Source organism: Syngnathus leptorhynchus, chromosome 18 (assembly GCF_054491065.1).
Source record: "Syngnathus leptorhynchus isolate UIUO chromosome 18, UIUO_Slep, whole genome shotgun sequence".
Taxonomy (NCBI): Eukaryota; Metazoa; Chordata; class Actinopteri; order Syngnathiformes; family Syngnathidae; genus Syngnathus; species Syngnathus leptorhynchus.
This window is the reverse complement of record NC_141212.1, coordinates 6,619,052-6,632,093: the sequence shown is the minus strand read 5'-3', so window position 1 is coordinate 6,632,093 and position 13,042 is coordinate 6,619,052. Positions and strand designations below refer to the sequence as shown.

The 13,042-nt window shown below is 39.9% G+C and overlaps 1 protein-coding gene across 1 annotated transcript; it reads left to right on the top strand.

Annotated features, from left to right (window-relative positions):
• The first annotated feature begins 2,112 nt into the window (after window positions 1–2,112).
• On the top strand, window positions 2,113–12,538 carry nudt14 (nudix (nucleoside diphosphate linked moiety X)-type motif 14). Its single transcript, XM_085938149.1, has 5 exons — window positions 2,113–2,298; window positions 5,902–5,945; window positions 7,887–7,951; window positions 8,430–8,730; window positions 9,500–12,538. The coding sequence occupies exons 1-5, from the start codon at window positions 2,218–2,220 to the stop codon at window positions 9,747–9,749; spliced, it is 741 nt and encodes a 246-aa protein (XP_085794275.1). The 5' UTR covers window positions 2,113–2,217; the 3' UTR covers window positions 9,750–12,538.
• The last annotated feature ends 504 nt before the right edge of the window (window positions 12,539–13,042 follow it).

Genomic DNA, 13,042 nt, shown 5'->3' with positions numbered 1-13,042 from the left:
CAGATGAGAAAATGTTGCTTAGTAGTCTACCTGGAGTCCAACAAGAACCCAAACAATGACTCTTTGCTGTACTTGTTCTTGTCAGTCTTCATTCATACCATCCATTGTGTCATCATAGTGTTATCTTCATCAAGTGCTTTTTTGACACATGACACGCTTTTGGAATCCAAACTTGAAAGTGTCTTGAAGGACCTGCCAAACAAGGCGAGCGGCGGCGAAACGTCCAGACTTGTGGTTGTTGTGTGACCCACACCCCAAGCGCGCTAACAGGGGGACAACAGCCACCTTAGCTAAGTGCATTCCCTGAGGCTCCAATCCAAATCCCTGCTTGACCCTTACTGATAAACTATGCTATGGATAGCACAGTGGAGAGATTTCCTTTAAAATAAGGACCAGCACAAAGTTTCCACAGAAACAAATCCATCTGTTTACGTCTCATGTTATATATGACAAAGCTTTTCTTATTGTCTTTGCATGCACGCGACCTTTCAAGGTGCGTGGAAACCGTATCCATTCAGACAGGGCACATGCACTCACATTCTCACATTGTTTATCATTATGTTTACAATCTTTATTATTATCACTCACATGTAAGGTGTGTTTTTCTTAACCTAATATAGTTTATTGTCCACTAAAGGTGTGATTACCTCACAAAATTATTAGGATAGTGTATTTTTTTTTTCAATGTATAGAGTTATGACATAGCCTAAGTATCATGACTTGTTTAAAAAAATGCAGCAAAGTAGAATCAGATGGCAAAATACTTTTAAAACAGACATTGAAAGAGGAGACAGACGGGGTTTTCGTGACTTGAGAAGGCTCCAGGTTTTTCATTGTCTTAAGCCCAATGCGGCCTGGCCTTTGTCAGGTGCCCCCAAGCAGTAATTGCTCATGACTTCCAGGGCCTGGCACCCACATGTTCATGGAAGGATGGGATTAACACGTTAAGAGTGCCCCAGGAGTAACCGATAAGATTTTTGGAATCCTTTCATTTTGTGGTGAGGCCTAGAAGAGGATAGACACTGGTTCCAAAAAGGTCACCTTTAATAATAACAATTCTTTATATTTGTCTGCTTATTATGATTAGGTCAGTTATGTTCTTATGTTTAATTCTTTCTGAAAATCCAGCAGCCGTGTCACTTTAATGAAGATGAATAGTTGAGTTGTTGGCATTGTAAAGTTGCATGACTGGACTGATGAGTGGAGTGATGGAGAGCCTATACATTTGGAGTCATGCCCATTTGTCAGAGTTTCCAGTTTGGCATTCAATCAATTCACCGCTATATATGGTTCATTTTTGTCACATTTCTGAGTGTGCCAGTACAATACCTTCACTCAACAAGCCTTCCCTTCTTATCGTGCCCAGCAGCTTGGCCGGATCAGGCAGTATAAAGTGGACTTGCCCAGAGGAGAGACGTCGTGTTCCTCTTACAGGTCCACTCATTGTTTCGCCTTGGCCTATATTTATTTTGATGTAAATCAGCTCACAAATGTGTTACGTCCTGCCCTTGTGCAGTGGGAGGCTCATTTGACGAAGGGAAGTTCGTTCAATTGAGATTGGGTGTCTACAGATGGCTTTCCATTATACAGCTTTTATTAATAAGTGAGAATGACATCATCCTAACCCACCCACAGATGCTGGTCCGGGGTCAGAAAAGGGCTTCCATGACCTCTTGATTGATGGGTTGGAGACATAAATACTGAAGAAATTTATTTATATGTGCTAATATTTTCTTGTAATTTAAAATATGTAGTGAGTTTGCAAGTCATACGCAGGCCTAAGTCTTATTTTTTCTTCTTGGTACAAGCACTGTGTAAATTATTGAAAAGGGGCTTTATTTTGCGTGCAGAGAAGATTGTTTTCATTGTGCCACGTGAATGAATAAAGCTTGTATGTTATCGAGATCTATACAATGTACTGTACAAAGTGTGAATACATTTTCCCATAGGCGAGTGAAATGATGGAATCAATGAGAACCCAAAGCATTTATTCATTTTTAAATAGACTATCATTGATTTATTATTTTTCTCGTACAAATTAAAATATTTACACATTCATTTCCGATATATTATATTCACAATCTTCGCGCTGGATGGGCTTCTGTTCTCCCTGGATGGCAGTTGAGTGTGGGTGTATTGCCCTCTCAAGGCTTCCGTAGGATTCCTTCACTGTCCGTGTGTTTGCGGTGACAGACCAGTATCACCGCGCACCAAACTATGGAGGAGATCAACAACATTGAAGTCGTCCCTTGCACAGACTCCGACTACCTGAAGCCTTTCAGGGTCCACTACAACCAAGTAAGCTGTCTCTCCGTGGCTGTCAAAATGCGGCTGGATGCTGCGGGTTAGCCCAACCCCCCCGCGATTCACTTTAAGAAGCTAGCACAACATAAAGACAACGCTGACCTTAAACTGTCACTGTCAGCGATCATCAATAGTCACGAGCTACTATTTTGGACCAAGACATTTGTCTGTTGTGTCCTTTATCATGCGGTAGACTAGATATAGTTCGAGAATGCTTTTGTGACATCTGACAGCCAATGCACAATTCTAGCCTAGCATGCTAGCGTTAGCTTGCTGCAGATGTTTCAATTGCTGGTCGAGCATATGTTGTAAACAATAGTTAATGTGTATGTTTTACACAATTTGTATTGTCATCATGAAAATACGGTATCTGGTGTTAATTTGCTGGCAGTGTGTCTATCGGTTTCATATTTCCTGGTTAATATATAGTGTGTGTATTATGTATCTGTAGACTAGCATCATGGGTTCAATCGTGTTTGACCTTCGAGCTTCCTATTCCCTGCTACTCTTAAGATAGAAAAATAAGAAATTCAGTTCAAATAAATACAAAGGGAAGACTCTTGTCTTTTTTTCTGATTAGCCTATTGACCTGTTCACATATCGCTTGAAGCTGTTCTTTGTAAATGTGCCCTCAAGCTCAGTTACCAACTTACCAATGGTGCTTATGGTCAGACAAGTTTCTTTTCACCATTTGGGGTTCACACCTGTGACAAAAGGAGGGTTTAAGCTTTTCAAGAGAATGGTGGAACAGCTAATACGGCAGATGGGCAACTAAAGAGATGATGATGGTGACTACCTCTCTGTTCTCCCCTCTTTTATCCTGGCCAGATCAGGATGGGCTGTTTCTGGAGTCCCCACAAAGGCTTTTCAGGCACATGGCATCTCCAAAAACCTTTCATGCTGCACAACACCTCTGCAACCTTACTATCGCATATATTCACTCTAAAAAACCCACTAATAGTCAGAGCCTCTGAAGTGGTTCTCTTCATCATTATTGTTTATGGAGGTCTGGTTTCATATCTATTAATGTAGGTGATTGTCCTTGTTGACTCTGGGAAAGGGCACACTCACTATTGTTGCTTCATGTGAGTGTTGAATCACAAGTTGCTACTTCATGCAGGCTAATTACCTTCACTTATTCATGATAATGATTTGAATTATTCATCCTCAGTAGTTTACAGCCTGTGGCCCCTTAGTCCTTCACTGAATGCACCCATTATGATCTCAAAACACATTGTTTCTCTTGAATTGTTATTGAGCAAATAATACATTTGGAATATATAAGCAAAAACATATAAATTGTGTAGGAACCCCTAATCTGTGAACTGTGATGTTTTGTTCCAGTTCATATTTTTTGCACTAGACTCCAGAATACAGAGGCCACAAAAACGGAGAGAATTAAATTGCTTTTCTAGTATGTTTATTTTATTTTTTTATTGGAGAGCCTGCAAAGAATTAATTGCTTTATTTCAGTGATTATTCTTATTTCTGCTTTTAGCATTAGATATTACAATTTATTGTCAATTTATGGGTGCAACCTACTTGGTGGCTTTTTTTTTTTTTTTAATTGCATGCCTTTTTTTTTTTTTTTAATAAATCCTGTGGATCATCTTCTGATGGTTCTGTCGATACTGTGAATGCTCATCACAGGCTGTCTGTCACGCATGGTTCTTTTGTTCCTTTATCTATTCCTGATCATTAGTGGAGCAGCTGTAACGTGTGTATGGGAGGCTTGCCGGTGAGATCCCAACTGAAGTTAAATCCCCCCAAAAACCGGGAGCGCATATGTTAGGAATCAAAGAGTGCTATTGAATTGGAGGACGAGTTGAGTTTTTCCCCCCCTACTTTCTGCAGCAGCTGCCAGCTTTGTAGTATTGAGTGGGGTAAGCACAGTAGGTGTATGGCGCTGGTCATCGCACGTTAAGCACCTAAAAGATCAAGACGGTACGCCCCTTTTCACAATAGCCTTTCAAATAGGAGCCTGTCATGTTTGATGCCCAAAGCCAGAGGGACCACATTCATTTCAAGGTCCCGTGAAGCCTCCTCTGGCTTCTCTTATCCCACATAGCCGCTCACTCTGCGTCGGCTAATCACTGTGTCGTAATCCACATCGAACATGATTCTGCAGCTCTCCTGGGCCGTTTGCACCTGCCCCCCTCTCCCCTTCCTCTCAGCAAGAGGGCCAAGTAATGAGACGAACCCCACCATCTGGGAGTGGTGACAGGATCCGAGGAAGAGAAAAGCGGAATTTTTCGGTCGCATTTGAGTATCATCCTATTGGTATTCCCAATCGTTGTGAAAAAAGTGTCATTAAAAAATATGACCTCTGTTGTACTGTTTTAAAGTTTAAGCTAGTTTATCAATCAAATTGGATTAGACCTTCATGTGTTAGACACATATAACCTTAGATTTTACTGTGGTTGATTGAACACAAAGAAACACTTTGTGGCAGGCAGGTTAAGAAATGTTTCTGTGTGGGTGGCAAACTTGCAGGACTCAACAGGCTTCACAAAATCTTTGCTTGTTTTGCAAGCAAGCGGGGTGCGGCTAGCTTGGCCTCACTAGAGAATTATAGCATGTAAGACAATTGTTTGCACATTAGTTGATTTGGACTAATATAAAGGCCAAAGATAAAGCTCACAGTGTCATCAAAATATGAAATCCCACTCTTTTCGGTTAATATGAGCAGTCATGTTGGGATGCAACAAACGTGTCTTACAATGATGCATTTCGCACAAACACAACTAAGCGCCTGTCATTTCTCAGGCCTTCAAGACACCCTCAATGTGACTAACTGCTTAGGCTGCAAAACTGCCGCCCGCCAATTTCTCCTGCTCGTCGGGCTCGGCTGGGTTGCCCAGACCACGGTTATAATCGAATGTGCTAAAATAAGACGCCAGTATGTCTCATGTCAGCCTCCTCGCCGTCTGAGAAAGCTGCCAGCATTCAGACATGAGCATATAAAAAAAAATCTTCTGTTTTGATTGCATTGTGAAAATGAAATCAAGTGAATAATTTTGAAGTATTTTTAAAAACAATCTCACAGCTATCACTTTAAAATGCACTCAGATGCCAAGCAAATTCCTTGCCACTTTTACTTGATGAGAAACACGTGAAACACTTCCCACACGCTGAACACTTGATCTCTTTTCTGCCGCTCTTTAATTGCACATTTGATGGTGTGTAATGCTGCACATCCTGTTGATGTGACAACATGACCGCAGGGCACATAAACAGCTATTTCCAACCTCTGCCATTGAAGCTGAACGACAATGGGACGTGTTTGAGCATTTAGTCATCAGGATTCCCTCCCTGAAACTAAATCCATCTTTTAAACGCCCATCTTTTCTTTTTTCGAGACAATGCTTTCAAGTCATTGACTTATTTTGTTATACGTTAGACAATGTCTCCCTATCAGTTGGTGACCTTCTGACATTAGCAGTTATTTGTCAGTCCAATGTTTCCTTATTACATTTGAATAATCTCCGAAAACAAGATGATTTAGGGAACGAATTCAAATGACTCATCTTCAGATTTTCACATTTACTTTTATTGCATTTAATCTCGTTGTCTTGTTTCCATCTGATTTCTTCACAGAATGGCACAAAAAAATCTTGGGACTTCATGCAAACCCACGACAGGTAAAACACTCTTATTATAGCAAATCTTTTGTACCCATTAATACTGCCGTAATAATAATGCTGAAGTTTGCGTCTCAGATCATTTAAGCCTCCTTTCCTCTACTACTGACCCCAAACAGAGGTCCACATGAAAAATAGTCCTGCTGAGACCAATGTACCATCAAGCCTGTATTTCTAAGAAGAAATAGCTAACTTGTCCCAAGGTGTAAACTTTACCAAAATATCATTTCTTGTTTTGACATGTAATGAATGGGCCAAAATTTGTTTTGCATTTCTGTTTAAGTGGCCATTACAGTTGACCCTCAGAAGTTATGTCTACACTCTAGATGTGAAGGTAAATAATGGGGGGAAAAAAATGAATGTTGTTAGTCCTTGCACAATATAATAGACTATAACAAGGTTTTAGCTTATCAGTGTTATTATATATCGCTTCCGTGTTTGGTTTGTTCCAAAATCTGCACATTCAATCCTAAAGTCACTCAGGACAAACTTGTTCGCTCAGTACTTTGGGAGGCATTCTCGACTTACTTTTAGCATTGTACGCAAATATGAAAAGAGTGAGGAAGTGAGGTGTGGTTGCTCACAACTTGGATGTAACTCTTCATTTGTTTTTGGTCAGGGACAACACTTTCTCCTCACATGCGTCACACGAATGAAAGCTCCTGAAAGCGCAAACAATTGTTGACTGGAGTCTAACACTCCACTTTCTGCTTTGAGACCATTTTAGGGAATAGGGAAAAACACCCACCTTAATTACCATGACTGCAACGACCACAGAATGTTCTGAGGGACGCTACGATAAACATCCACCAGTGCCACATAAACATGTGTGCACTTGGTGGGTAGAGTCCCATTGTGTTGTTATTTTGACACCTTTGTGTTAGCGGTAACAGACTGGTGCTTTCCAAGAAACCAGAAAAAAAAATGTCCATAACAAATCTTTGAATAACATTATGCCCGCCATAGTATCTTCTCTTATTTTGTGTAAAAAAATAAATAAAAATGCATACAGTCGCTGTTTTGGTACTTAACACCATCACCAGTATTCACCTTAGACCCGCTGTCCACATGTCCCACCTTTATTCTACTGTCTCCTTTAAAGCCCCTTTGAGACGATAGCACGATTAACGATGCATGGAAAGTCCCAAGCGTCTTGGTATAACCATTAGAGCATTTTGTCTGTGGGAAGCTGCAGGAGAGTTGTAATGGTGTGGAACACTTCTAAAAGACCCAGAGCTGCCTCAAGGGACAGCTTCTATGCCTCGAGGCTACATGTCCCACTTTTTATTTTTGCCTCAATCTGTTGCTGCATAATCGTACCTATAACCCAGCTCGGTTGCAGTTCTATTTTGTGACCTTGTATTCCAGCTGTAAGCATTTGCAATGGTGCTAATTGCTTGAATGAAATGATATGAGGGGAGGGGGCATTTTTTCAGCCTGAACTGATTTTTCAAAAAGCTTCTAAAAAAAAAAAAAGCTGACCAAAAGTACGTCGTTACTTCTAAGTTGTGTAAGGTCCTTTCATCATGGGAATCATTTCCTCCTGCCTCGGACACATCCGCTTTCCCAACAAAAGGCTTGCAGTCTCCCCAGGCAGTGGCCGTCTGTCACATCCACATGCAGCAACCATGCATTTGCAATACCTGGGGGGGCAATGGCTTGGCAAATCAGTGTAGCGTTTCTGAGGCCTCATTAAAAACACAAGATAATGAAATGGTTTCATGGTCTACACATTTGCGTAAGATCATCATTTGTATTAACCAGTGGAACTTTAAAAACTGTTCTTCTTGACAACTGACAACATTTGCGTAAGATCATCATTTGTATTAACCAGTGGAACTTTAAAAACAGTTCTTCTTGACAACTGAAAAATATTCACATTTTATTTTCTACTTCTTGCCTGTTTGCCTAAAAGCTTTGTATTCCCCCATTTATCCTCAGTGTATCCGTGCTGATATTCAACACCACCTCCCACTGTTTTGTTCTCGTCAAGCAGTTCCGTCCAGGTATGTTTTTTTTCTGCCCACCAGCTTTGGAGCACACAAATCATTGTCTAATGTACCCTTGGGTGTGGCTGATTTATGTTCTACCTTTCACCATGTGAGATTTCAATTGTTAACCACTTTCACTGATAGTGTAGTACATTTTTAAATCCCGTTGATTCATGTAGATTGGAGCAACAATGCTTAAAAGCCCCACCTTCTTTGTTACACAATGCCAGAGACAGTTTCACACTGCACTGGTTTAAATTCAAGGAAGTCTGGGTATTGATATGTTTTCCCGCTCTTATTCCTCAGATAATAATAATAATAATAATAATCTTCCCTTAATCTGGATCTTGACATTTGTGTTCAACCTGAGGCTTTATGCCTATCAATTTGTCAACAGTATCCACAAGAATAATGTTTCTGGGAAAGTGTAGTGAATGGTAATGTGTAGTGAAATAAATCAACATGTAGATTAATATTTGCGCTGATTCTCCAGCTGTATACATGTCTGAGTGGGAAAGGAAGAAGACGCAAGCATGTCAGGCGACTGAAAAGACAGAGGAAGGGGCCACTGAAGCAGTGGCCTCAGACTCGGAGAGTCGGGAAGGCCAGGCAGACACGGAGGTGGGGGGCTCATCCGCGTGGCCTCCGGCGACCATGGGCATCACATACGAGTTGTGCGCCGGGCTGGTGGACAAACCCAACCTCTCATTGGAAGAGATCGCCAGACAGGAAGTGCTGGAGGAGTGTGGCTATGATGTGCCCGCTTCGAAACTCAAGCGGATTACTTCTTACAGGTGAGTGTATAGCACTGGGTTATGTAAAAAACAAAAAAAACAAAAAACTTGTAGTCAATCATGGTTGGAGTGAAGTAAATACATTTAGAAATTGTGCCATAATATTCTCTGGTGGTGCGAAGAGGACGGAAGCATCATGTGAGCCATCCATCATTTTAAACATTATTAAAAAGCTGCAGTCAGACCACAGCAACAGAAAAGCTGCAGGAGAAAAACAATCCCACATTCGACAGCCGCACCTGCAAAGCCGTGACTGGCGGCTCTCATAACTGTTCTTTTGATTTGACTCCGGCGCCTCCTCCAGCTTTGTTGGTGTAGTCTATGGTCGATATTACGTGTGGGCCTCCTCCATTTAATAGATAGGTATCACCTTAACCCTCATGACCCTTATGAGGGCGCTTTTAACGGAAGTGCGCTGTGCAGTAAAGCTGAATGCGCAGGTCGGAGCCTGCTGTGATGATTTAGTGTGGCGGCTAAATGGGCTTTGTTGCGCTTTATAAATACGGAAAGAGTGAAATGACATGTCTCACGTTGGACAGGATATTTGGGGTAGCAACTGCTACAAGATATCTGATGCATCAGATAACTACGCTTATCTCTAGTGTGTGCTTTTAACAATATTCCGGTTTTTTTAATAATTGTATTATTAGTTTTTTGCAGCCCGGGACTAAATAGGGCCTATCAGAGTGTGATGCAATATTGGTCATTGTGATTTGTAGAATCCCCCAAAAATACAGCATGCATTTATTCTACCCTGTTTTGTCTCCAGGTCCGGCGTGGGCGTGACGGGTTCCAAGCAGACCATGTTTTATGCAGAGGTATCCGACGACAATTGCGTGAGTGCAGGCGGAGGTGATCCACGGGAGGGCGAGTTCATTGAGGTAGTCAAAGTACCGTTGCACGAAGCCATGACCTTTGCCTACAATGAGCGCATTCCCAAAACCATGGGCGTCATATTTAGCTTCATATGGTTCCATAACAATATGTCTCCTAAGTACAAGATCTCCACCAATGTGTAACTACCATTAACTTTTATGTCCAACACTGGCCCAGCGCAGCTACTCACATCCTCATGCCATCACCTCTATTATTATAATAATAATAAGTATTATTATTATTTCAAATTATTTGGCAGACTGGTTGACATATGCCAACGTGCATTTTTTTACATTTTGCCCTTTTTTACGTTCTGTTCATACTTTTCTTCAAAGCAAACTGCCTCAATAGGCTCTCTTGCACTTTTCTCGTATTATTATCGATTACTTTTGTTTGTTTTTTAATGTATGGCACCGTTCATCCAAAATGGCTGCATATCACTGTTTTTATATGCCGGCCCGAGAGTAAATGAATGATCAGCTGCTTTCTTGAGGCGTCATAGCCTGCATTTACAGAGCCATAATTTCTTTGTCGATTTCCTTTTTATGCTGTCAAGTCATCTCTTCAGAGAAGATTCTCTGCTGAGCAACCTTGTGCACCTGGTTGGTTTTAAAACATGCCCTTGAAAACCTTTATTACTCAAATTGTGGTCCAAAACATTCATGCAAAAACTGTGCTCTCCATGGTAATTATTGTACTGTGCTGTTAGCAAAGCCTCAAATCATTTCCTAGTTTCTAACAACTAAGAAATCATGCCAAAACAAAACAATCAACCCAGAGGACATTTGTATTTGTAAAGTGAAAATGAATTTTGCTGCATTTACACCTGGATACTATCTGCTAAAAGCTCAGGTCCAATTATTAAATTGCTTATTCCTATTCAGGGAGAATCTCTATGATGATGACCAGCATTTAACAAACTTATTTGCAGCAAAATTTTCAATCTTCTCAATATCTGTGAAAAAGGGCTTGGTACCACATTGTCTTGTTCCGCATGCAAGGGGGCAAGGAATTTCTTACTAGACATTGTAGACATTTGGTGGTACAGATTCAAATGACCTCAAATATATTCTGATAATCAGATCATAAAGGTTCGACTGCTGACTAATCTGAGTGACTGCAAGATGACATTTCGGAGTTAAGTTTGGAAATGCTATATGCTGTACTTATGTAAGTGTAAAAGTGAGAATTCTTAGTTGTTTTGGGAAATTGTAAAAAAGAAAAAAGAAAAAAAAAAAGAACACAACTGTGACTGATCCCCTGATGACAATCGACATTTAAGATATAAGGTCATTTACTATATTAAAATAATCCAAAATGTATTCCAAGTATAAGCAATAGTGTTGTTTCAGGTGTCCTGGTGCACTGTTTGAGGTCTAAATGCATTGTTCCAACCTGCGCCAACCATACCAATATTTTCCAAACGCGCTTCCTAGCCATACCTTGACACAGGATTGAACGTTCAGCTTTAGTTTGATGACTACTGAGGCACTCAAGTAATCAAATTGTGCAAAACAATGTGAGCTAACGTGCTACACATCTCTGATAAAAAAAAAACCAAAAAAACAGTTGCATCACAAATATATGAGAACATCATTAGCTGACCATTTAGCGGCAGGGTGGGGGGGGGGAGTAGGATTGGGTTGACTTGACATATTAAATTGGTTTTCCTTCTGATTTGCTATTAAATGTAATCTGAAGTGTTCTATTAAAGAGCAGTCTGTTTATGTGCCTGTAAGATGTAGTTTTGTTCTGCCTTTACAAAGATGTCCCCCCATTTCCACAAATCTATATGATCCCGTTTGACGTCTGAGCTTAAAGTTATCACCCCTCATAATTTTCATAAGGTCGTTTATCAGTATTCATCCTCGCGGACATTTGCACCGTGCAATTGTGTGTTGGACAAGCCATTTTTCACCGTATAAAGTGACTTTCCCCCCCTTCTAAAAGCCATACGCTCCCTCTCTTAAAGCTAACACAATAATTGAGGTAGATGCTTGTGTCATCCATTGTTGCATAAGGTGAAAAAGACCACAAGCTCAATGCTAAGGGCAATTCTACCTCCATCACTCAGGCATGAAACACAACTATTTTGTGCCTGTTTGCTGTCTACAAAGCGCTGACATATCCAACTTTCAGCATCACATTAGAAATTTCCAAAACGATTGCATTCAATAACACCAGATTTCCTTGTTTATTGTCCCCCATGATTATGCTGTAGTTGTTTCTTTAACTTTAACTGATTTATTTCAATCTGTGCTCACTTTGTTTCCAAGTTACTTAAGTGTTTTTTTTTTTTTTATTTTATTTATTTTTTTTTTTTTAAATAAGGTGCTATGTGTAGTGTTTCTAAAGTGAGACCGGCGTTCGGTTGAATTAGAAGTCGAGACGTGGATATTGCAGTTCATTCGAAAAGTCTGAGCAGCACCTTTTAATTAATTTGTCTCACTATTTAATTACACAGCACAGCTATATATTTTTTCTGTTTTTTTAGCAAATTTGTAGCTGGATTTACACAAACAACAGAGTGGTAGTCCGCTATAAAACTTTCTGTAGTGCAAGCTCATGTTATCAGAAATACAAAATATTTTTTTGAAATCACAAGGTCAATACAAAATATGTGTTTTTGTGTATTTCTTTTCTGGTGTTGCAGACTGAGCTCTTCTTTTTTTAAAAATAAGTATTTTCTCAAACACATGCATACATGTTTCACACTTGATTAAGAGTGTTTGATCTTTGTGGATGTTGTTTTTCTGTAATGTTACAAATCTGTTCAATTTAATTACCTAAATGTTAATATATTATACTTTTAGAACATGATTCTTGGTACCAATAAATCGTGTACCAGTATACTGTATTTAAGTATGATATCTTGCATGTGCACTTACTGTGATGGAATAAACTACATTAAGTTTAAATAAAATGGGTTGGATACCCCCAAATAATTGTTGAGAATGTTTCATTTTTTATATTTCTGAAGAACACACTGAAGGCAAGTTAATATATTCATGTATTTATTATTCTACGTCATACAAATTTTACATACATATTTACAATTTACATCGGATCTATTATTCACAAGTCTTCACGTTGGATATCACGTTAAAACTGCGTCTGTAGGCGGTGCCATCGATAGTAGTAGCCCATTCATACGAATGAATGCGTCTCAAAAACTCCACGGCACTTTCTGTTCGACCCCTCAACCATTTATAACATCTTGCATTGCACGCAGATACGACCAAACTAGATGTGGATCACAACATGACATAGCACATTCGTGCTAAGAATCCCTCCGTGCAGACACAAGTGAATGTAAACCATCTTCATAATTTAATCTTTGACAGGTATCGTTTTCCAAGAATGAATGTGTGGTTTCGTTCACATTTAGCCATACACTGTTGTTTTATGATGTTCTCATTAGCTGCACGAAGACAAA